Source organism: Hemitrygon akajei, chromosome 3 (genome assembly GCF_048418815.1).
Source record: "Hemitrygon akajei chromosome 3, sHemAka1.3, whole genome shotgun sequence".
Lineage (NCBI taxonomy): Eukaryota > Metazoa > Chordata > Chondrichthyes > Myliobatiformes > Dasyatidae > Hemitrygon > Hemitrygon akajei.
Window position 1 is genome coordinate 24,240,998 of NC_133126.1, and position 26,114 is coordinate 24,267,111.

General features: G+C 41.2%; 1 protein-coding gene and 1 long non-coding RNA gene across 4 annotated transcripts in view; one reads left to right on the forward strand and one right to left on the reverse strand.

Moving 5' to 3' along the window:
- Positions 1-26,114, reverse strand: part of LOC140724772 (centrosomal protein of 128 kDa) — a 612,511-nt gene that overhangs the window by 257,707 nt on the left and 328,690 nt on the right. The window contains exon 17 of the mRNA XM_073039351.1: positions 21,174-21,366. Coding sequence (XP_072895452.1) covers positions 21,174-21,366 — 193 coding nt within the window. The remainder of the gene's footprint in view (positions 1-21,173; positions 21,367-26,114) is intronic.
- LOC140724774 (uncharacterized) overlaps positions 1-26,114 on the forward strand; it is a 154,742-nt gene that overhangs the window by 117,949 nt on the left and 10,679 nt on the right. The gene's annotated exons all lie outside the window — the stretch shown is intronic.

Sequence of the window (26,114 nt, forward strand, 5' to 3'; positions counted from 1 at the left end):
AAGCACTACACTACCTTGCTGCCTCATGGTTGAGTGAAGAACCAATGAAATGGCATCTGCTGTTGACCTGTTGTGATGGTAGGCAAATTAGAGTGGATCCAAGTCCCTTCTCAGGCAGGAGTTGATATGTTTCATCAACTAGCTCTCAAAACAATTCATCACTGTGATGTAAGTGCTACTGGATGATAGTTATTGAGACAGGTTACCACGTTCTTCTTAGGCACTGGTGTAATTGAAACCTGCTTGATACAGGTGGGTACCTGAGTGCCAATGAAAGAGGTTAAAGATAACAGTGAACACTCCAGCCAGGTGATCAGCACAGGTCTTGCATCCTCAGCCATCTACACTATCTGAGCTAGATGCTTTCCATGGGTTCACCCTCCTGAAGGATGCTCTCACATCAGTCCCAGAGACTGAAATCACACAGTCATGAGGAGTTGTGGATGCCTCCATGTTTTGACAGTCAAAGTGAGCATAGAATAGTTTAAGTTCATCTGGTGGCAAAGTGTTGTTGTAGCTTACGTCACTTGGTTTCAGTTTGTAGGAGCTGATAGCATTCAAGCCCTGCCTCAGCTGTCAAGCATCCCTCTGTGATTCAAGTGTGGTCCGGAATTGCCACTTCGCATATGAGATAGCTTTCCGGAGAATGTACTTGGATCTCTTATATTTAGCTCAGTCGCCAGTCCTGAACACCACTGATCTGGCACTCAGCAAAATCTGGATCTCTTGGCCTCTGGCTGGGAAAGACACTGAATAATTTTGTGGAGACATATTCACTTACTACTGTTCATATAAACTCCATGACAACCATGGTGTATTCATTCAGATCCTCTGATGAGCCTGTGAACAAGGCCAGTCCACCAACTCGAAGCAATCCCATAGCCGCTCCTCTGGCTCCAGCGACTATCTCTACGATGTCCTTACTGCTGGGCTCTTGCTCTTTAGCCTCTCCCTGCATGCAGGTAGGAGGAGGACGGCCACATGATCAGAATTCCCAAAATGCGGTTAAGGAATTGGCAGCACAGCAGTGGTCATGTGTTGGGATCCCTGGTGCTGCAAGTGATATGCTGATGATAATTGGGCAGAGGCTTCTTCAAACAAGCCTGATTAAAGTCCCCAACGATGATCTGAAAGGTATTGGAGTAGGCTGTTTCAGGATGAGGGAACAAGAGGACAATAAAATCGTCGCATCTGAGCACTACAAAGAATTTATCATGAAACACAAACCCTCACCTTTTGCCTTCATCAAATCAGCAGTCCAGTACACCTAGCGTATCAAGAAGCCATCTGGTCGTATCGAAGTATCTGGCATGTCAGAAGCAATCGCTCATTTCCCTCCGAAACAGCAATTTTGCCCTTAGGTCCTCAATCCTGTTCTCCACAGACTATACATTTGCTAGAAGTTTCATATCCCTGTGTTTTATTCTGGCTTGAAGTCCTCCCTTGCTCTCTCTCTTCTGGCTGTGGCAATGTGCCTTCATCTGCTTAAGGGTGCTGTACCTGTATTCCTGAGAATCAAGTCCACTGAGTCCTTCAGAAGATCGTGAAACTGTTAGTTTGTTAAGCCAGTTTAAAAGTGCATTACTTAGAGGGAAAATACAGGCTGCAGATTGCAGCAATAGTAGTTTAGAAGAAGTATAACTAAAAGTTCTGTGTGCCGCCTGCAAAACATTTGTCACCACTGCCATCTTGCTCCACCAAATAGCAATATAAACTGGTGCTGTTTTATTTTCCCCAATTGATATTTCAGTGTCATCAAATGTGGTAGAAATATTGGTCAGTTTCTGTAGATCCTGGAAATATTGGACAACAGATGCAAAATGCTGGAGGAATTCAGTAAGTCGGCAGCATCTATGGAAATGAGTAAACAGTCAATGTTTAAGGGACCTTTCATTAGGACTGGAAAGAAAAGGGGAGAAGGCAGGGAGTAGAAAGAGGGATAGCTGGCAGAAGATAGCTAAGACTGGTTGAAGGGGGAAGGTGCATGGGTGGGGGAAGGGGGATGAAGTGAGAAGCTAGAAGGTGATAAGTGAAAGAGGTAGAGTGCTAAAGAAGAAAGAATATGATCGGAGGGGATAGTGGACCATGGGAGAAATAGAAAACAGAGGGGAATCAGAGGAAGCTGATGGGCAGGTGAGGAAAAGAGAAGGGATGAGGTGGGGAATGGAAAAAGTAGGAAATAAGGCAAGAGAAATTACCTGAAGTTAGAGAATTAATGTTGGAGGTTACCCAGATAGAATATGAGGTTTGGGTCCTTCAATCTGAGTAATGCCTGAACATGGTAGTAAAGGATTGGGTACGGGAAGTTGAATTGAAATGGGTGGCGGACCAAGCAAAAGGATGCTTGATGAAGCAGTCCCCCAATCTTAGGATGTAATCTACACATTGATGCCAACCTGAATGACCAATGTCCTCATTTAATAGAGAGGCTAATCATTGCATCATCTGACCTAATTTGATTCACAGCCTATCAAAGCACCATCATTCACTTCTCCTGCTCCTCTTAAAAAACACACACACACAAGGATGCTAACCATATTTTAACTGACAACAGAATTGATTTTTTAATCAAAAAAAAAAACTGCAGACATTAAAACTCTGTAGCCAAGGGCTGGAAACATTGCAGGTACTCAGTGAGTCAGCCAGAATCGTGGATGGAATTGACAGACTTGTGCACAAGCATTTCACACACACTGAGCAAACTGCTGAGTTTATCAAGAATTTTGTTCACTCTTTCTTGTGTTTTGTGATTGGGACAGATGGTGGAGGCATGTAAAAAGTCAATAATTGTCTGATTTTGTGATTCAGCTTTAATTGTTGGCACAAGGTTAAACAACTGACAAAGCCAAAAATAGTGATTACAAGTACCACACTCACTTCAACACAGCCCACAATGATTACTCTACATTTCCTTAAAATCTCAATTAGTAAAAGCAACCAGATAATCAGTTTAAAGCAAACCACGTTGTTCTGCTTATGATGGAACAAATTACAGACTACAAGGTACCTCAGCACTGCACACTGTCCTGTAGAACAATCATGTCTACTATTCCACAAATATTTCCATTAGAATATTTAAATTTCCTTATACCTAGTGCCTATTTCCATCTAATAGGTCTCTCCCTTTCTCTCAATGCAACTACTACAAAGATCCCCCAGCTAATACCCTTTGCTTGCTTCTGTGCACAATTGCTCTAATTTTACTTGCCCCATCTCAAAATTCAAAGTTCAAAGTCAATTATTATCAGAGTACATACTGTATATGTTACCATATACAATGCTGAGATTTCATTTTCTTATAGGCATTTACAGGAAAATAAAAAATACAATAGAATTTGAGAAAAAAAACTATGCATAAGCTATGACTGACAAGCAGCTAATGTTAAAAAGAAATATTGTACAAATAAAAAATACAGAAAGTAATACAACATATTATAGCAGCAACACACACCTGCCACTTCATAATAAATCTAATTGGTAAAGTCAAACCTGGTCATATTATAAAGAGGATGTAGAGATGGAGGGGAAGGCATGGAAAAGGCTGCCTAGGATGGTAAGCACCAGTGAAAAGTTATGTCTTTCAGAAGAGCTCCAGTAGGCTAGGGGTCTCTTCCACTGGAAGAAGACTGAAGGTGATCTGATAGAGATTTAACATTATGAAAGGAATCGATAGCACAGATGTAGAGATCTTTCCTTTTGTAGCGCAGACAAAAGCCATGAATAAATGATAAATTTATAAAGAACTGTAGAAACTTATTTGGCCAAATGCTCTGTTTCTTTGTTGTAAATACTTTCAGACACTTTGTCACCTCAATGTACAAGTACACTATCTTAAATTAGATTATGTAACATTAGAATAGATCAGATTAGATGAGCTTTATTTGCCACACATACATTGAGAGATGCAGTGAAATGCATCGCTTATGACAAACCAAATCAGTGAGGATTGTGCTGGTGCCATCATAGCATACCCATAACATACTAACCCTAACCCAGATGCCTTTCGAATGTGAAGAACACTGGTGCACCCAGAGGAATCCCACATAGTCACAAAGAGAACATATAAACTCTTTACAGGCAGTGGCAGGAATCAAATCCCAATAGACAATAGGTGCAGGAGTAGGCCATTCGGCCCTTCTAGCCAGCACCGCCAATCACTGTGATTATGGCTGATCATACACAATCAGTACCCTGTTCCTGCCCTCTCCCCATATCCCTTCACCCCTCTATCTATAAGAGCTCTATCTAACTCTCTCTTGAATGCATCCAGAGACTTGGCCTCCACTGCCTTCTGGGGCAGAGCATTCCACATATCCACCACTCTCTGCGTGAAAAAGTTTTTCCGCATCTCTGTTCTAAATGGCCTACCCCTTATTCTTAAACTGTGGCCTCTAGTTCTGGACTCACCCATCAGCGGGAACATGCTTCCTGCCTCCAGTGTGTCCAATCCCTTAATAATCTTATATGTTTCAATCAGATCCCCTCTCATCCTTCTAAATTCCAGTGTATACAAGCCCAGTCGCTCCAATCTTTCAACATATGACAGTCCCGCCATTCCGGGAATTAACCTTGTGAACTTACGCTGCACTCCCTCAATAGCAAGAATGTCCTTCCTCAAATTTGGAGACCAAAACTGCACACAATACTCCAGGTGGGGTCTCACCAGGGCCCTGTACAGCTGCAGAAGAACCTCTTTACTCTTATACTCAATTCCTCTTGTTATAAAGGCCAGCATGCCATTAGCTTTCTTCACTGCCTGCTGTACCTGCATGCTTGCTTTCATTAACTGATGTACAAGAACACCTAGATCTCGTTGTACTTCCCCTTTTCCTAACTTGACTCCATTTAGATAGTAATCTGCTTTCCTGTTCTTGCCACCAAAGTGGATAACCTCACATTTATCCACATTAAACTGCACCTGCCATACCTTTGCCCACTCACTCAACCTGTCCAAGTCACCCTGCATTCTCATAACATCCTCCTGACATTTCACACTGCCACCCAGCTTTGTGTCATCGGCAAATTTGCTAATGTTACTTTTAATCCCTTCATCTAAATTATTAATGTATATTGTAAACAGCTGCGGTCCCAGCCCAAACCTTGCGGTACCCCACTGGTCACAGCCTGCCATTCCGAAAGGGACCCGTTAATCGCTACTCTTTGCTTCTTGTCAGCCAGCCAATTTTCAATCCATGTCAGTACTCTGCCCCCAATACCATGTGCCCTAATTTTGCCCACTAATCTCCTTTGTGGGACTTTATCAAAAGCTTTCTGGAAGTCCAGGTACACTACATCCACTGGCTCTCCCTTGTCCATTTTCATAGTTACATCCTCAAAACACTCCAGAAGATTAGTCAAGCATGATTTTCGCTTCATAAATCCATGCTGACTCGGACTGATCCTTCTACTGCTATCCAAATGTGTCGTAATTTCCTCTTTTATAATTGACTCCAGCATCTTTCCCACCATTGACGTCAGGCTAATGATGATAAATGATTATGATCAATCTTATGATAAATGTGAAGTATATTAGATCTGCTCAACAAAATTGCCAATGACCTATGCCAACACACACAAAATGCTCAAGGAGCACAGCAAGTCAGGCAGCATTTACTGGGAGGAATAAAAAGCCAACATTTTGGATTAACGTAGACCTGTAATATTTTTTTAACATAACTTGGCGATATATTTGGGTAGGCTTCTATTTGGGTGAATTGGTGCTGGGACAAATGGAACAATCTCAATGTCAATTACCTGACGCATCAGTCCATTGCACACATGCCATTAAGGGCTGTGTTCCACACTGGACATAATCTGCCTGCATGTATGCCATATCTACACAATTGTACACTTAACTTCTCAGCACTTTCAGAAGCAACGGTTGGTTGTTACCTTTCTTCCCATGACAGCCTTTACTTTTAAACAATTAGCCCTGCTGTGACTATATCGTACGGGAAAAAAATAAGTGAAGCGCTGATACAAAGTTTGAGAGATTCTGCATCATAAAGCGAAAAATTCTGTGCATTAAAAAGAATAATTGGAACAGAGATGAGGAATTTCTTTAGCCAGAAGGTGGTGAATCTGTAGTATTCATTGTCACAGATGGCTGTGGAGGCCAAGTCATTTGGTATATTTAAGGCAACAGCTGATATGTTCCTGATTAGTAAAGGTATCAAAGGTTACAGCAAGAATGGGGTTGAGAGAGATAATAAACGAAACATGTTGAAATGGCAGTGCAAAGTCAATTGGCCGAATGGCCTAATTCTGCTCTTATATCTTATGGTCTATTATTCTCCGTTGAATAAAGATTAAAAGTATTGAATGTAGACTTGAAAAAGAACCATTTTCAGGACTGTTGGGGTTAAGGATAAGAAGAATGATGTATTCAACTTTTCAAAGAAAGACAGGTCAAATGACCCCCACGTACTTCATGATTTTAGGGTTCCATGAAAACAAATTGTGCATCCAATTAAAAGCTGATCACTAGCTTATTGGCTAGCAACTGCTAAATGAGGGATGCAAAATGAAAAAAAGAGTCAGACAAACTGTGAATTGCTCAATGTGCCACAAACACTAAGCATTGTGAACCTTTATCTGATTGTACATACTCCTGGAATACATACAACAAATATAACACATGGCAATCACCTAAGTGATCAAATAAACTTTGGCAAAGATGATGAAACTAGTTTGCTGAAGTGAATTCAAACAAATACTAAAGGATTACAGTGCAGGGAACTCAGGGATCTCGGATTTACACAATTCTGCAGCACAATATCTGCGGGATTTGTTGTGCGTGCTATCAATGCCTCTGAGTAGAAAAATCAATTTTGATCAAATCAGGCGCAATGGAAAGAATGTGCAGACGCTCTGAATACCAGAGATGAGCCCTGACTACTAATGATTCCCATTAGTACACATAATCATGTGATTCTGCAGTTAATTGCTGCCTTACTGAATCACAGCAAGGGCAATACTTTGTAAAGCACTTCAAGAGCACTGATTAGATTGGTAATTTTTCTGGATTTTGCTAGTTTCATTTGAAGTACAGTTTAGTGGCCATCCTTCTAAGTCCTTCAGTCATTGAAGTAATATTTTTATATTATGGCCTAAAAAACAATTTCAAGATGATGACACATTCCTTTTCTATGAAAGGTGTTGGGTATCACTGCAATTGTAAATATATTAAGAATCACTCCTTTTCAACTTTGTAGAAATTTATGGTGTCCTATTTAAAATGGTAAATGTTTTATTATTGCCACATGTACCAAAGTACAGTGAAAAGCTTGTCTTGCCTACCATCCACACAGATCATTTCATTACAACAATGCATTGAGGCAGTACAAGGGAACACGATAATAGAGTATGGAATAGAGTATTACTCTGTACTTATAAATAAAATATTTATGATGGGCTACGCAGTTATGCATCTGATAGAGCCACAGCTTCACAGTACCAATAACCCAGGTTCAATTCTAACCTCAGGTGCTGACTATGTGGAATTTGCATATTCACCTTAGTGAGTTCAAGTGTTTCCTCCAAATGCTTCAGTTTCCTCCCACATCTCAAAGACAAGCCTTTTGGTACTTTAATTAGCCACTTTAAATTGCCCTTGGTGTAAATGAGTGGTGAATAAATAGTCAATGTTTCGGGCCAAGATCTTTCTTCAGGACTGAGAAGGGGGAAGATGCCAGAATAAAAAGGTGGGGGAGGGTTAGGAGGATAGCTAGAAGATGATAGGTGAAGACAGGTGAATGAAGGCAGGAGAATGGTGTTGATAGGAAAGATAAATCAGCTCTGTTCAAATGGTGGAGCAGTCTAGATGGACCAAATAGGCAAATTCTGCTCTTATGCCTTATGGACATCTCTCCTAAACCTTTGTCCACTCATCCTAAATGGATGTCCTCTGCATTGGCCATCATAGTCCTGGGAAAAAGGTGCTGGCTGTCTTTTCTATCCATGCCTTTCATAATCTTGTGCATATCTATCGTTGCCTCCCATCCTTCTTCACTCCAAACAGAAAAGCCCTAGCTTGTTCAACCTTTTCTTATCAGGCAAGCTCTCTAATCTGGTAAATCTCCTCTGCACCCTCCCTAAAGCTTCCATATCCTTAGCCTATATAAGTAGGCGTCCAGAAAAGAACAAGGTATTGAGGGAACAGTACACTGAGGTGTGATTCTTGGCTAAGGTACTAAACAGACCACTTGTCTGACTTCTCAGAATGACGAAGCACCACTTCGAAGAACAGGTGAGTTAGAACATAGAACAGTACAGGACAATACAGGCCACTTGGCCCATGATATTGTGCCAATCTGTTAACCTACTCCAAGATCAATCTAACCCTTCTCCCTCAGAGAGTCCTCACTTCTCTATCAACTATGTGCCTATCTAAGAGTCTCTTAATTGTTCCTAATGTATCTGCCTCTACCACCACCTATGGCAACACATTCCACACACACTCACTCTGTGTAAAAAATTCACCTGGAAGCAAAGACCTGTATCTATAAATAAATTATCGACATTTGCCCCAGAGTGATATATAAGGTAAAATTAATGATCTGATCATTAAAGATATACTAATTACTAATCTAATGGCTGTAGAGTGATTTGGGAAATTCTGAGGTTCCTAAACACACATACGTCAATTGTTTATTCCCCTCCATACTGTGTAGATATTGCCTGACCTGTCGAATTCCTCCAGCGTTTTTTAAATATGGCTCATATATATGTAAGCCTTTTACCTTTCATTCATCAGTGTCTTCTGTAGTCCTGACATTTATTCTTCTGTCTTAGGAACTAATGCCCCAAAAGTTAGCATGCAGCAGAAATTGGTTTGAACTGGTAAGGAGTGTTTAGATCTACATTTGGAGATGTACGTCAATTAATCCAGCCTTAGCTTTGTAACTTACATCTTTGTAACCTGTATGACATAGCATGGGAAGTAAGAAACCAATAGACTGTGAATATGAGAGTCTGGGGCCTAACACAGGAGTTAAAGGCCTGTGTGTGGATGGGTGGGAGGGTGGGAAAGAGGCCTGTTTTACCATTGTTCTCTTGTTCTGTTACTATCGCTGTTGCTTGTGTTGATCTGTGTTTTGTGTTGCACTGTTGTTCTGCCGAGCATGGTGGGCATGCTATGTTTGTACCAGAATGTGTGGCAACACTTGTGAGCTGTCCCTAGCACATCCTTGGGTTGTTAACACAAATAACACTTTTCACTGTGTCTTTCAATGTACACGTGATAAATAAATCTGGATCTGCATGGGGTGTGTCCTTTCGAGATTGTATGAATCTTAAATGAAGCAAACAGAAATTATACAGAAACAGGTCTTAAAGTAACTTGGCTTGAGCACTTGGCGTCTGAACATTGCTGAGAATGTAGTAATATTATAAATTTTACCCCCAAAAATTATTCTCTATTTTACAGCTATATGCTTTTCAGAGCTTTTTGATTTGAGGCATAAAGTATTAATCTCACATTATATAATCTGAGGGTCATTACTCGGAAACAAATGATGATCATTTCTTTGTAGATGAAGCAATTGTCTGCTGACATTTTTTTTCCAGACACTACCTGCCAAGAGTGATTGCAGCTGATGTCTCAATCAGTTTTTGGTGAACTTTAACACTGCACGTAGAGAGAAAGACAAATAAACCACTGAAATCTTGTGCACTCTTCATTGCACTTTAACACATTAATTTCTTATGCAGTCGTCAAAGTACATATTCATCAACGGTTTCAAAAAGTCACCCTCTCTGAAAATGGAACATCCCTATAATTTGGTTCAACAGTAGTCATAGAGTCATAGAGCAATACAGAACAAAAACAGTCCCTTCGGTCTATCTAGTCCATACTGAACTATTATTCTGCCTAGTCCCATAGCCCCTCCCCCAATCCTCCTCTCATCCACATACTCAACCAAATTACTCTGAAATGTTGAAATGCAACCCACATCTAACACTTCTACCGGCAGCTCGTCCCAAGCTCTCACCACCCTCTGAGTGAAGTGGTACCCTGGGCGCCATGATAGAGTACCAGTTAGCATGATGCTATTTCAGCTTGGTGTGTTCCGGAGTTTGGAATTCAATTCTGGTGCCATTCTGTTAGGAGTCTCTATAAGTCTTACCTGTAGAATGTGCGGGTTCTCCCTGTGTGCTCCAGTTTCCTTTAACAGTCCAAAGACATACCTGGTAGGTTAATTGGTCATTGTAAGTTGTCCCATGATTAGGTTAGGGTTAATTGGTGCTCTGGGCTCGCTGAGGAAGTGTGGCTCAAAGGGCTTTAATGGCCTATTCCATGCTGTATTGCTAAATAAGTAATATATAGAATGAAGTTCCCCTTCATGTTCCACTTAAACATTTCATATTTCACCCTTAACCCATGACCTCTGGTGTCATCCAGGTTCAGTGGAAAAAGTTAGCTTGCATTTACACTATCTATACCCATAATAATTTTACACGTCTCTATCAAATATCCTCTCATTCTCCTATGTTCTAGGGAATAAAGTCATAAGCTATACAACTTTTTCCTATAACTCAGGTACTCAAGTCCTGGCAACATTGTTACAAATTTTTTCTAAACTCTTTCAAGCTTATTGATAGCTTTCCTGTAGGGTAGGTGACCAGAAATTGCACACAATCCAAATTAAACCTCCCCAATGCCTCATACATCTTCAACATAACATTGTAATTCTTCTACCCAATACTTTGATACTTGGTACTTCAATTTATGAAGGCCCAATTCTCAAGTTATTGCCCTGTGACTTGCCTCAGCAACATCTAATTATTTAGAGCCCTTCATGGTTTTTGCTGGTAAAAGGCCAGCAATATCATGAAGGATCCCACCCACCTAGCTTATGGGCTGTTGGTGCCACTCCCATCAGGGAAGAGGCTATGTCAGGACCACAAAGCCAACCACTCCTCATTATGTCTCCTCCATGAAAAGAGTTAGAAGCACCGACTTTCTGGGAGTACACATAGTGGATGATTTCACATGGTCCCTCATGTTAACACCTCTTTGGTTAAGAAAGCAGAACGGCATCTCTACTTCCTGAGGAGACTGAGACTCCCACCCCCATTCTAACCGATTTTCACAAGAGTATCATTGAGAGTTTCCTGACCAACTACATCACCATCTGATACAGGAACTGCAAGGCATCTGACCACAAGTTCCTACAAAGGATTGAAAGGATCATTGGGGTCTCTCCTTCACCCATCAGAGATATTTATCAAGAGTGCTGCTTACGTAGAGTCCTTAGCATTGTCAGTCATCCCTCTCATCCGTCTAACAATCTCCTTGGCTTCCTACCATCAGGTAGAAAATACTGTAGCATTAGGACGAGAACAGTTAGGATAGGAAACAGCTTCTTCCGCCAGGCCAAGAAACTACTGAACTCCCTGTCACCATCCATGTCCTCTCATGTATGAAATGCCAGTAGCAGATACTATTAACTTTTTAATTTGCATCATAAGTGCACCTTATTACTTGTTAATTTATTTGTGTATGTGCTATGCATGTAAGTAATATGTATTGTGTTGTACACCTTGGTCTGGAGGAACATTGTTTAATTTGGGAGTTTAAATGTGTATTGTTGAATGACAAAAAACTAAACTTGAGCTTAATAAACAGTTGCTTCCCCCAAGCCGTCAGGCTGATCAACACCTCCACCCTATCTATTCCCATTCACATTAGCTAGCTTTCTCCACAACCACTCAGCACCCTTCATTTCCCCTCATACACTGCCACTCTACAGTTACTTGTACACTGGATTTCATAGGTTTGCTTTTATGTTATATTTATTGTGTTCTGTACACCAGATCAGGAGTAACAATCATTTCATTCTCTTTTACACTTGTGTACTGATAAATGACAATAAGCACTCTTGAATCTTAATGTAGTTAAAATACATTGTCTGGTATTCGCAGAGAGTTAATTAGTGAGAGATGCGTTTTAAGGTTGATCTTAAATGAAGGCATCATGAAGTAACTTGTGTGTGTAGCTGAAGACACAGCTAATGAAGAGGTACACAAAAGGCCATGGTTGGAGAAAGTAAAGATTGAATGGTAGTAGAATGCCTGGAGGAGTTAGTCCAGATTTGGGTGGTCAAATTTAAGAAGAAAGTAATCAGGACTCTTAAGAATATTGATGTACCAGGGAACCTTGGGGTGCAAGTCCACCGCTCCCTGAAAGTGGCAACATATCAACATAAGATGGCAAAGAATGCGTACAGCATTCTTGCCTTCCATCAGTCAGAGAGTTCAGTTTAACTGGCAGAAGTCATGTTGCAGCTATATAAAGCTTTGGTTAGTTTCTGAATATTGTGTGCAGTTCTGGTCTCTGCATTTCAGGAAGGATGTAGAGGCTTTGGAGAGGGTACAGGAGAGGTTCATCAGGATGTTGTCTGGATTTGAGATTATTAGCAATAAGAGGTTGGACAAACTTGGACTGCTTTCTGTGGATTGTGGAGGAAGCTGAAGCACCCAGAGGAAAGCCATGAGGTCACAGGGAGAATGTACAAACTTGTTACAGACAGCGGTGGGAATTGAACTCTGATCAGTGGTTGCTGGTGATGTATTGTGTTAACCACTGCACTACCATGGTGCCAAGTGGCTAGAATTGAGAAGAATGACATCAGTCGGCAAACACAGCTGCATTTCACTTCTTTGTCTTCAGAACTGTGTGTGTGACTTCCACAACTCTACTTCTCACAGCCCAGTCTCTCATGATCATTTACACACTTTAACAAAGGAACAACACACAAAGTGCTGAAGGAACTCAGCAAGTCAGGCAGCATCAATGGAGGGAAAGAGGAGTCAATGTTTCAGGCTAAGAACCTTCATCAGGACTAGAAAGGAAAGGGGCAGAAGCGAGGATAAGTAAGCTGGGGGGAGGGGAGGAGCGACAAGCTGCATGGTCCTTGATGAAGGGTATCAGCCTGAAACAATGACTTTTTAATCCTCTCCATAGATGTTGCCTGACCTGCTGAGTTCCTCGAGGATTTTGTGTGTTACATGTGATAGGTGAAGCCAGGTGAGTGGATAGGGGTGGAGGATGAAATAAGAAGCTGGGAGGTGAAAGGTGGAGGTGGTAAAGGGCTGAAGAAGAAGAATTCTTATAGGAGAGGAGAGTGAACCATGGGAGATAGGGAGTGGCACCAGAAGGTGGTGTCAGGCAGGTGAGCAGAAGGGGCAAGAAAGGAGCTAGAATGGGGAATTCAAAAAGGAAACAGAGAGCTACAGCATTCTAACAAAGGAGCAGAATGCTGCAGCATATGTGCAGAAGACTGAGCCTCGAGACACCAACTGGATCGCAACCAGCTTTAGGTTCCTTTGAGATTCACAATTACCCAATTCACTGATTGCACCACATGCTTGCTGAAATATTCCAAACTAGCTGGTATTTATTAAAAATGCTCTCCATAATCTCCATATCAAACTCGCTTCACTATTCTGATAGCAGCAGTGCGTGATGAGTGAACAGTGGCTGATGAATACAGTTGAGGGTGGTGTGTAAAAATCTGAGTTGTACATCTCAAAGAGTATTTCTACAATTGTTCTTACATGTGCAGTCAATGGAGTTCTATTTCCAAGATTTAAAAGGTGTATTTCAAATCCTAAATACAGGAGGGATAGACAAATACAAGCATGATAAAGACTTCACCACTCCTCATATCATTAATATCCATTGCTTAGAACAGCCTTAAGGTATTCACTGGTGACTCAAATAAGCAGTTTTCAATTTTACAGTCAAAATGGTCCTTGCCATGGCAAGGGGTTTACGTAGAAATCAACCAAGGATATGCTGAGGTGTGGGGCAGGCAACCCATAAATGTCGCCATACATTGCAGTGCCAAGACAGCATGCCCACAATGCTTGGCAAAACAACACAGAACACAACAAAAAAGCAACAAACAACAGCAAAATAAGCCCCATTCCTCCCTCCCTTCCACCCACCAGGGCCTGTTTAATGTCTGCTGGAGACATCGTTGGTGCACAAGAATTTATTGGACTATCCCCAAGGTACAAAGTGCTAAGATCCCAAATAATTAAAAGACAGGAAAGTTGTAAAAGCCTGGGAGATATACAACAAAGGTATTAAATGCATAAAATTGATATGTCTACAGGGTCAACAATGTCTCAGCAGTAGCATCTGAATCAGAACATCATGGGCCTAAACTCACTCAGAACTTGATTGCATACAGCATCTTTTGGTTGGAGTATCAAACAGGTCATGCTACAGCTGTTAATAACATCAGTCAGGCCACACTTGAGGTACTCCATACAGTTCTAATCCACACAACACTGTGGTTGCATTAGAGAGAAGCAGGTGTTGTTTTAATTCATTCATAGAACATGAAGGGCTCTGAATTTGAGAGAGATTAGCTTAATTTGATGTTCAATGACATCAAAACAAAGAGTAAAATACATCATTTGCATCAATGACCAACACAGAGGGAGGCAGCCTACAAGTGCTGCCATGGTTCGAGCACCAACATAGCACACCCACAACTTACTAACCCTAACCTGTATATCGTTTTGGAATGCAAAGGAAACTGTAGCAGCCGGAGGAAACATGCAGTGATGGGGAGAATGGACAAACCACTTACAGACAACCCTTTTCAGGTGGCAATTGACCCCAGTGTTACAGTTGGCACTGTAAAGCATCACGCTAATCACTAAACAAAAGGAGAAGAATTAACAGCACTGTTGGGAGACGGAGCCACATGTGGACCAGTATCAGTAAGGACATTGCAAAAGAACATTTGTGAATCTGATGGGTATCTTTTTAACAGCGCAGTAGTTTCTCAGTTACTGATTAATTATTTGCATTTAAATTCTGTAGCTGCAATGGTAGGATTCAAGTTCCAGATCAGTGATGCAGATGGTCCTGAAAATTGGCTGTTGGATCAGTAATTTAAGCATAGTGCTACCAACTCTACTTTGAGAACGTTGGCAAGCCTAGAGGATTTCAATCATGTGAAGTACAGACATTTCTGTGCTGGATGACTCTTTGACATTGTTAGGGTAGAGTTCTTCAGGGTGAAGGAAGCTGAGAGGAGATCCGATCTGATTGAGATGCCTAAAATTCTACACTAGAAAGGCCTATTTTATTTAGCAGAGAGGTTCATAATTAAAGAACATGGATTTGCGTCAGAAGGAGAGAAGGAAGCTGAGGAAACAATGGTGGAGGACCAGAAATCACTGTCTGAAAGGTTGGGGGGTGGGGGTGGAGGAAAGTAAACCTATTCACATTTAAACATTACCTAGATGAGTCTGCCAAAAACTGGGAAGCAGAACTAGTCTATGTAGTTCATTTGACATATGATGGGCTGAATGGCCTCATTCTACACCATATATTCCTCTGATACTGTAATCCAGGTTGGTATTTGTCAGAGTGTTCATGGATTACTGTACTGCTGAACTTTCAGATTAAATAATTCTACTGTCTTTTCCATTGGATCCATCACAGGCACATTCCCCCGACCACTGAGAGATTTAAAGATTAACTTTATTTGTCACGTGTAAATCAAAACTTAGAGTGAAATGTGTCATTCTGCATCGAATCAAATCAGTCAGCATTGTGCTGGGATGTGATGCTTCCAGCACCAAAACAGCATGTCCATAACTTACTAACCCTAATCAAATGTCTTTGGAATATGAGAGGAAACCGGAGCACCAGGAGGAAACCCATGTAGTCACGGGAAGAATGTACAAACTCCTTATAGGCAGCAGCAGGAATCATACTCCGATCTTACAGCTGACCTCAATATTACTGTGCTGCTCCAGTCTTGAGGCAGTGTCTGCAGGAGATGCTGCCTCAAGGAGGTTGCATCAGTCACCAAGGGTCCGCAACAATCAGGCCGTGCACTCTTCTTGCTGCCACTATCAGGCAGGAGCTACAGAAGCTTGAAATCTCGCAACACCAGGTTCATGAAGAGTGACTTTTCTACAACCCATCATGTTCTTGAAATGACCTGCATAACCCTAACTGTACCTCTGCAATGGAACACCATGCACATGCACTAAGCACTCTTGCACAGTTAGGACTTGTCTTAGATTATATCTTAGGTCTTGCTTCTACACAGTCTTTCTTTTATTGTATGGTATAAATTTATGTTCTGTGTGTCATTCACTGTCTATTTTGATGTACATGTGATGAATAAATCTAAAATCTGAAACTTGAAATCTTATCTGTGCCTGTGATGATACTGCAAGTTTTTCACCACACCTGTACCTCACTGTAATTGCGCACATGACGATAAACTCTACTCGACTTGAGAAGCAACAAGGGCGTACTTGATCCCTGGCTGATATTTACTCTTCAACTATCAGTACAGATATTTTCATTCACCTCAACACTGAGCTGATTCCACAACCTATGGACTCACTTTCAAGGATTCTACAACTTATATCATTATTATTATTCAATATTATTTATTTTCTTACTTATTTATTATTATTGTTTTTTCTATTTGCACAGTTTGTCTTCTTTTGCACATTGGTTGTTTGTCAGTCTTTGTGTGTAGTTTTTCATTGATTCTATTGCATTTCTTTGTTGTACTGTGAATGCCTGCAAGAAAGTGAATCCCAGGGTAATATGTGGTGACGTATACTTATTTTGATAATAAATTTACTTTGAACTTCTTAATCTTGCTCAATAAAACAGATTACCTGGCCTTTTATTTTATTTCCACTGCTGCCACTCTCTCTAGTACCATCTCATCATTCCTAGAACGAGTGGGGGGGTTGGGGATAAGAATAATATATTATGCCTAACTGTACATGTTTAATATGTGTAGCTTTAACATTAATTTCTAGTTAATTTCTACACCTCAGCTACTAAAGGGAAGTATGTGATCAAGATTCTGAAGAGTGACTTGTGACCCATGCTCCTGTGATTCAGATAATAAGTGCTACACTAAGCAACAGCTGGCTCTGTGGACATATATATTTTATGTATTTAATACCTTTGTCAATGTGCCTCCCAAGTTTATACTATTTTATTGAAGCTTAATTTTTTGGGATCCTAGCTTTTTATTGCTTGAGGGGCAGCTGAATAAATTCCTGCGAATTGGTGATGTCTGCAAAAGAAATTAAATAATTCCTGTGGGCAACATTTTTTATATCACCACAGTGACTACATTTCAAAACTACCTTATCATTAATGTAAATGCATTGGACGTCCTGGGAGTATGGAAGATGATATGTGAATGTAAATACCTTACAGAATCATTGTCCACCTCGAATAAAGGACTGTAAAAAATGTAAAGGTTACAAAACAGAATAATACTGTTGTGATGACCTCTAACATAAACAAGAACAAAGAGCAGTATGGCACAATACAGGCCCTACAGCTCAAGATAATGTGCCAAACTTTTAACTGACTCCAAGATCAATCTAACCCTTCCCTCTTACACAACTCTCCATTTTTCTAATATGTGCCTATCTAATAGTTTCTTAAATGTCGATACCATATGTACCTCTACCACCACCCCTGGCACCCACCACTCTCTGTGTAAGTAACCTACCTCTGACATCTACCCATACTTCCCTCCAATCACCTTAAAATTATGCCCCCTCATATAAGTCATTTCCACCCTGGGAAAAAGATTCAGCCTGCCTGGTCTATCTATGCCTTTTACCATGTTGTACATCTCCATCGTCAACTCTCATCCTTCCTCGCTCCAAAGAGAAAAGTCCTAGCTCAGTCAGCCTATCCTCATAACCTGCTCTCCAATCCAGGCAGCATTCTAGTAAATCTCCTCTGCACCTTCTCTAAAGCTTCCACATCCTTCCTATAATGAGGTGACCAGAATTTAACACAATATTCCAAGTGTGGTCTAAACAGGGTTTTGTAGAACTGCAATATTAATTCATGGTTCTTGAACTTAGCCATTTAAGGGCAACAACTCTGTAAGTCTTTCTATTGAGGCTCCCTGACCCACTGAGTATTCTTAGCTCCAAACTCCCTCTACCTGGCTTCTTGAGCATACAGAAGTAATCAGAATCAGAATCAGGTTTATTATCACAGGCATGTGACATGAAATTTGTTAACTTAGCAGCAGCAGTTCAATGCAATACATAATCTAGAAGAAATAAATAAATAAATAAATAAATAATCCTTATTCAGCATACTTTATACAGTATACATATACTGAATAGATTAAAATTCTATTCAATAATAGATAATAATAGTAATAGAGTGAAGGGCCTGTAAATTATACAATAAATCCATGTTAAATTATATATATATGTGTATATATGTCCGCAGAGCCAGCTGTTGCTTAGTGTAGCACTTATTATCTGAATCACAGGAGCATGGGTCACAAGTCACTCTCCAGAATCTTGATCACATACTTCCCTTTAGTAGCTGAGATGTAGAAATTAACTAGAAATTAATGTTAAAGCTACACAGATTTAACATGTACATTTATAACAATAAATCCATGTCACCCAGCTTGTCCTAATTTCTTGTGTTCAGTCCATATCCCTTAAGCCATGCCCCTCCTTGTATCTATCCAGGTGGTTCTTAAATGATACCATTGTACCTGCTTCAGCCAGTACCTCTGCAGCCCATTCCCTATACTCACCCCTCAGGTTGTTTTAAATCTTTCCCCTCTCACCTTAAACCTATGCCCCATGGTTTTGAATTCCCCTACCCTGGGGAAGAGATCATTATCCAAAACTCTCGATTTTAAACACTTCTATAAGGTCCTAAGACCATAAGACATAGAAGCAAAATTAAGCTATTCAGTAATTGAGTCTACTCTGTCATTTGATTATGGCTGATTTATTGTCCCTCACAACACAGTTCTCCAGCCTTTTCAAGAACCTATCAACTTCCGCTTTAAATATATCTCCACTTTAAGGTTGCCCAACATTCTCTTGTATTCAAAGTTTTAAAGACCTACCCTGGCCAACTTCTCCTCTATTCCTGGCAACATCCCCATAAATTCTTTCTGCACCCTGTTTAAAGTCTTAACTCAGTAAGGATGCTTGAATTTGGAGTAGCTCCCGATACTTACTTTGAAAACAAACTCACTCTTTCTGGTTACTTTCACCACAGCACCTGTTCCAGTTCAACAGGTTTCTTTTCTTTTCTCAACAGCATCTACCCTCCCCCAATAGCCTCATCGTGTGTTGTGCTTCTTCTCAGCATGCAGAGGGAAGATAAAGTCAATTCTATCATCGTAATCTCATAGCTCCACAGCTGGTCTTCCATTACACCATACGAGGAGTGATTGATAAGTTTGTGGCCTAAGGTAGAAGGAGTCGATTTCAGAAAACCTAGCACATTTATTTTTCAACATAGTCCCCTCCACATTTACACTCTTTGACTGATTATGCAGAAATTTTGAAGTTAATAACTCAGTAGTTAATAACTCATCGGGGTGATTGATAAGTTTGTGGCCTAAGGTAGAAGAATATGAGTTATTAACCAAACTTTCTGCAAAATCACTCAAAGAGTTGACCTGCACATGCATGTAACGAGAGCTGTATAACTCATCTCCTTCTACCTTAGGCCATGAACTTATCAATCACCCATTTGTGGACACTTTCTGGAGATCCAAGATCTGTATGCTCCACAAACGCCGGACTAAGTGTGTAAATGTAGGACGGGACTATGTTGAAAAATAAATGTGCTAGGTTTTCTAAAACTGACTCCTCCTACAGTAGACCATGAACTTATCAATCACCCTTCGTATACTGGGTTTGTTTTGTATTTTCTGTTTTGTACTGATCTGCTGTTGTGTTCAGCAATAGCTCACCACACCATCAGATGTCATCAGTCACACACAGGGGTTATGGCAGGATTCTTAGATTCCCCAAAGTTTCCGCGCAATTTATTAAAGTTGTTAAGAAGTTGTATGGTGTGTTGGCCTTCATTCGTCAGAGACCAAGTTCTAGAGCCATGAGGTAACGTTGCAGCTCTATAAAGCCCTGGATAGACCACACTTGGAGTATTGTGTTCACTTTTGATCGCCTCATTATAGGAAGGATGTGGAAGCTTTAGAGAGGGTGGACTGAAGATTTACCACGATTATGCCTAGATTAGAGAACATGTCTTATGAAGATAGGTTGAGCTAACTAGTGTTTTTATCTTTGGAGAGAAGGAGGATGAAATGTGACTTAGAGGTGTACAAGACGATAAGAGACATGGAGTGAATAACCAGAAACTTTTACCCAGGGTGTAAATGGGTAAAAAGAGGGGCATAAAGTTACAAGGATGTTGCCTGAATTGGAGAGCATGCCTTATGAGGAAAGGTTGAGAAAACTTGGCCTTTTCTCCTTGGAGTGACAGAGGATGAGAGGTGACCTGATGGAGGTGTATCAGATGATGAGAGGCATTGATCATGTGGATAACCAAAGGCTTTTTCCCAGGGCTGAAATGGCTAACATGAGGGGACATAGTCTTAAGGTGCTTGGAAGTAAGTACAGAGGGGATGTCAGGGGTAAATTCTTCACACAGAGACTAGTGGATGCGTGGAATGCACCAGCAGCGACGGTGGGGGAAATAGAGACAATAGTGTGTTTAAAGAGACTCTTACATAGGTACATGGAGTTTAGAAAAACAAAGGGCTCTGCGATAGGGTAACTCGGGCAGTGTCTAGAGTAGTGGTCGGCACAACATTGTGGGCCAAAGGGCCTGTAATGTGTTGTAGATTTCTATGTTCTATGATCTAAATTTACGGTGATTGTTAGAAATATAGGGGGGGGGGGGATTCAGAACATTTAAGAATCTCTTAGATAGGCACATGGATGATAGAAAAATAGAGAACTATGCATGAGGAAAGGGTTAGATTAGCCTTGGAGTACATTAAAAGGTTGGCACAACATTGTGGCCTGAAGGACCTGCGCTGTGCTGTAATGTTCTAAATTTTAATGACAGTTCTATCATTTTAACCTCAAAACTCCACAGCTGAGCTTCCATTATACTATAAGCCTGATTTGCTTTCTTTATGTTGCTCATTCTGTGGGGATTTTCTGCTGTGTTCTGCAGTAGCTCATCACTCACCGTGGGAGGTCATCAGTCACACTAGTTACAAACTCTGACTGCTCCTTTCCATTCCCAGAACCTGACTAAGTTCATCAGTACTGGTCAGAAACATCTCACAGACAGCCACCTTCCAGACTACCTTTCATGTCAGTAGTGCAACGGTTACAGAACTAACCTCTTTTCTCCCTGTGAATCTCCTCCAGGAGATGCTCTTGCTTCGTGATTTGCTCTATGAAAAGCTCGGTCTCTGACTCCTTGCTCTGCATGAGTTCCTTCAGCTGTCCTCGACACTGCCGGAGATGCGATCGCAGCTTGAGCTCCCGTCCATCGCGCTCCTTCACTTCCTCACACAGCCACTGCAGCTTGGTCTAGAAAGTGACGTGGTCAGTCAGTTTCAACCTGCATCCAGCACTATCTAAGTCAGTCAGAATCTTAAAACCGTGACATGTCACTGAGAAAGAGTTGATGCTAGACAGTGATAGTATTTAACATTCGGCACAATGGTTCCATCATCCCACTACATTGTGAAGTTTCAGTCCTGAAATGTCTTACACTTATTACTCCTAGAAGATGAAAGTTGAAGTCAAAGTACATATGGCCTACACCACCTTGAGATTCATTTTCTTAAAGGAAAATAAAGAAATGCAATAGAATTTATGAAAAAGTATGCATCAATAAAGACTGTAAAACACAAAACTTTCCAAAAATATCATCCCATCAAAGGCAAGCTTAGGAGATCGACAAACACAGTAGCCTGACGTTCAATAAAAATGATATGTTAATGAATAGAAAAGAATTTACATTGAGAATAAGAATGCTTACACTACCATTTTGAATAAAGGTTATCCTATAGCTAAGTATGCACAATGGTCTGCACAGCAACAGTTATTACCCTACAACCATCAGACTCCTAAACAGCATGGATAATTTCTCTCCCTTCAATTCAGAACTGATTCTACAACCTACTGACTCATTTTCAAGGACTCCACAATTAGTGTTCACAGTATTAATCAAATATTTATTTATTTGCATTTGTCCTCTTTTGCATATTGGTTCTTAGTCTGTCTTCATTTAGGTATAATTTATTTCTTTTCCTGTAAATGTCTGCAAGAAAATTAATCTCAAGGTAGTATATGGCAACATGGCCATACTTAGATAATAAATTTACTTTGACATTGACTTCTGCTGCCAACCCCTTTGTCCAAGAACCAATTGCAGCTTTAGTGAAAGTCGTCCATTCACAGACCCTTCCCCAAAAAGTAAGAATGCAGCCGATCGATATTTTTATTCTAAACTTAGTTCTAGCTATGCAATCATTATGGGGTACCTTTAAGGACCACCAAGTATCAGCGAATATAACAATCCCCAGCTAAACGACCTCCACCATCTACATATTTACAGAATTGGAAAGGCTTATTAAGTGGTTTAACTACTCCTACCAGATTCTTATGGCAGCTGTCCCATCACTGCTGTAAAAGAGAGATTCAAATGTACTTATCACATGAACATCGAAACATGCAGTGAAATGCATCGCTTGTGTTAACAATCAACACACCTAAGGATGTGCTGTGGGCAGCTTGCAAGTGTTGCCACACATTCCGGTATGCCTAAAATGCTCTGCAGAACAACACAGATCACAACAAAGCATAATACACCAAGTGACAAAGCAATAACAGCAAAACAAGTTCCTCCCTCCCACTCACCCACACATTTATCCAGTCCTCTAACCCCAGATCAGGCTGTCTTCTTTAGCCTCCAGCAGATAGTGCGCCTTCAACTTCCCCAACAAACTCTCAGAGATTTAGTGTCTTTGGGCTTTAGATCAAGATCAAGATCAAGTCACTTTTTATTGTCATTTCGATCATAACTACTGGTACAGTACACAGTAAAAACGAGACGTTTTTCAGGACCACGATGCTACATGAAACAGTACAAAAACTACACTGAACTACATAAAAACAACACAAAAACTACACTAGATTAGAGACCTACCCAGGACTACAGAAAGTGTACAAAACAGTGCAGGCATTACAATAAATAATAAACAAGACAATAGGGCAGTAAGGTGTCAGTCCAGGCTCTGGGTATTGAGGAGTCTGATGGCTTGGGGGAAGAAACTGTTACATAGTCTGGTCGTGAGAGCCCAAATGCTTCGGTGCCTTTTCCCAGACGGCAGGAGGGAGAAGAGTTTGTATGAGGGGTGCGTGGTGTGTTTGCTTTGCGGATGCAGCGTGTAGTGTAAATGTCTGTGATGGCAGGAAGAGAGACCCCGATGATCTTCTCAGCTAACCTCACTATCTGCTGCAGAGTCTTGCGATCCAAGATGGTGCAATTTCCGAACCAGGCAGTGATGCAGCTGCTCAGGATGCTCTCAATACAACCTCTGTAGAATGTAGTGAGGATGGGGGGTGGGAGATGGGCTTTTCTCAGCCTTTGCAGAAAGTAGAGACGCTGCTGGGCTTTCTTTGCTATGGAGCTGGTGTTGAGGGACCAGGTGAGATTCTCCACCAAGTGAACACCAAGAAATTTGGTGGTCTTAACAATCTTTACCGAGGAGCCATCGATGTTCAGCAGAGAGTGGTCGCTCCATGCCCTCTTGAGCTCAACAATCATCTCTTTTGTTTTGTTCACATTCAGAGACAGGTTGTTGGCTCTGCACCAGTCTGTTAGCCGCTGCAACTCCTCACTGTATGCTGACTTGTTGTTCTTGCTGATGAGACCCACCACGGTCATGTCATCGGCGAATTTGATGATGTGATTCGAGCTGTGTGTTGCAGCACAGTTGTGAATCAGCAGAGTGAACAGTAGTGGACTGAGCACACAGCTCTGGGGGCCCCCCTGCTCAGTGTGATGGTGTTAGAGATGCTGCTTCTGATCCGGACTGACTGAGGTCTTCCAGTCAGGAAGTCTAGGATCCAGTTGCACAGGGAGGTGTTCAGGCCCAGTAGGCTCAGCTTTCCAATCAGTTTCTGAGGAATGATTGTGTTGAATGCTGAACTGAAGCCATCAGATCTCAACTTCTGGCCTTCTGATCAACCCTCAGGTTTCAATCAGGGCTTCCAATTGACCTTCAGGCCTCAATATTCAGTATCCAACCAGGATTCACCAATGTTGATGAATGAGAACCCTGGATTACGATCCCAAATGCTAGGCCTTGAACTCCACTCTAGCAATTCATATACTCAGAGGGTCACTAACCCTCATTCTTCTTTAATCTGCTGACATCTGGCCACGTCCATGTCACTGACTTTGAATGCAGAGTGGAGTTTTAGACTCCAGTTCTTAACTCCCTCACATCCACGTCCCAAAACCCTAACCTAATCCCTAACTCCCCTCTCCGTCACCAAAACCATCACTATGAACCGAAAAATAAACTAAAAAGAAAGGGTATCATACCAATGATCCCTTTCAGCAACAAAGGAAAAGAACAAGATACAAAATGGACATATGGGATGCTAGGGAGGGTAACACCTCTGGTGAATAGGCTTGGCATGTCTCCTCTGGGGCAGCTCACTTGCTCCCCACCAGACACTTAGCTCTCACCTGTGGCTCCAAGTAGTTGTTTGCATACGACCATGGCAACACCCTGGCAGACCACTTCGACACTCGGGTTAAACCAGCTGAAGATAGGCAGCAGGTCTCATACCCCGGTGAGACAGGGAGATGCCTGCCCTAGCATGCAAAGTCAACTCTAGCAGACTGGGCAGATGAGATGAACAAGGAGATCCAACAGGGAGGTCAGGACGGCAGTTCTGCAATGCTTTATGGAGAACAAAGGGCAGGACAAGGCACTGAAGAAGTCATAGTCATCCACTGTAATCAAGGAAGATCCCAGTTGTGATGACTACTCAGACTACTGGACCCAGACTCCCAAGGTCAGGAGAGTAGAACTGCCCCAGTCAAAGACTTTTCCCAAGTCATAGTAAGTCAATGTAAATTTATTGCCAAAGTATACATATGTTATGATATACTCCATTGAGATTCATTTTCTTGCAGGCACATAATGAAATACTATAGAATTTATGAAAAACTTTTCATAAATAAAGACTCACAAATAACAAATGTGCAAAAGAAGATAAAGTGGACAAATAAAAAAAAATAATACTGAGAACATGAGTTTCAGAGTTCTTGAAAGTGAGTCCATAGGTTGTGGGATCAGTTCAGAGTTGTAGTGAGTGATGTTAACCACGCTGGTTCAAGAGCATGATGGTTGTAGGATAATAACTGTTCCTGAACCTAGTGGTGTGGGAACTAATTCTCCTGTTCCTCCTGCCCAATGGTCAGGAATTCTGTGATAGTGGATGCTGCTTTCTTGTTGTAGGACTCTATGTAAACATGCTCAGTGGTAGAGAGGGTAACTTCCACTTTAAAAGTTCCCCAGCACAGGTTCAGACTGTCATTGTCAGACAAAACGGATAACTAATCAATCAAATGGACAGTATGACCGAATGAAGCATCTTCTGATATCGACATCAAAATCTATAAATGACCTCCGTTCAGGAATTTTTTTCCCACCCCCCGTCCCCTCTTCTTCTATTCTCCACTCTAGCCTCTTACCTCTTTTCACCTGCCTATCACCTCTCACTTTGCCCCCTCCTCCTTTCCTTTCTCCCACACTCCACTCTCCTCTCCTATCAGATCCTCTCCAACCATTTACCTTTCCTACTGACTTGGTACCTTCCCCTTTCCTTTCCAGTCCTGATGAAGGATCTTGGCCCAAGACGTTGACTATTTATTCATTTCCATAGATGCTGCCTGACCTGCATAGTTCCTCTAGCATTTTGTGTGTGTTGCTTTGTATATCCAACATCTGCAGAACTTCTCATGTTTATCAATGAGCTGAATCTTTTCTCCATATTTGCTTTCACACTTGCATTTAGTTTATTTTCAAAGAATGGTTCTTAAACATACTTAAGATACAGTTAGAAAGATTTTTGCATAGCAGGGGAAATAAGGGATATGGGAAAACGGCAAGGTAGGTGCAGCTGAGTCCATGGCCATATCAGCCATAATCTTATTGAATGGTGATGCAAGCTCAACAGGTCAAATAGATGACTTCTGCTCCTATTTCATACACTCAGTGGCCATTTCATTAGGTACACTTATACACCTGCTC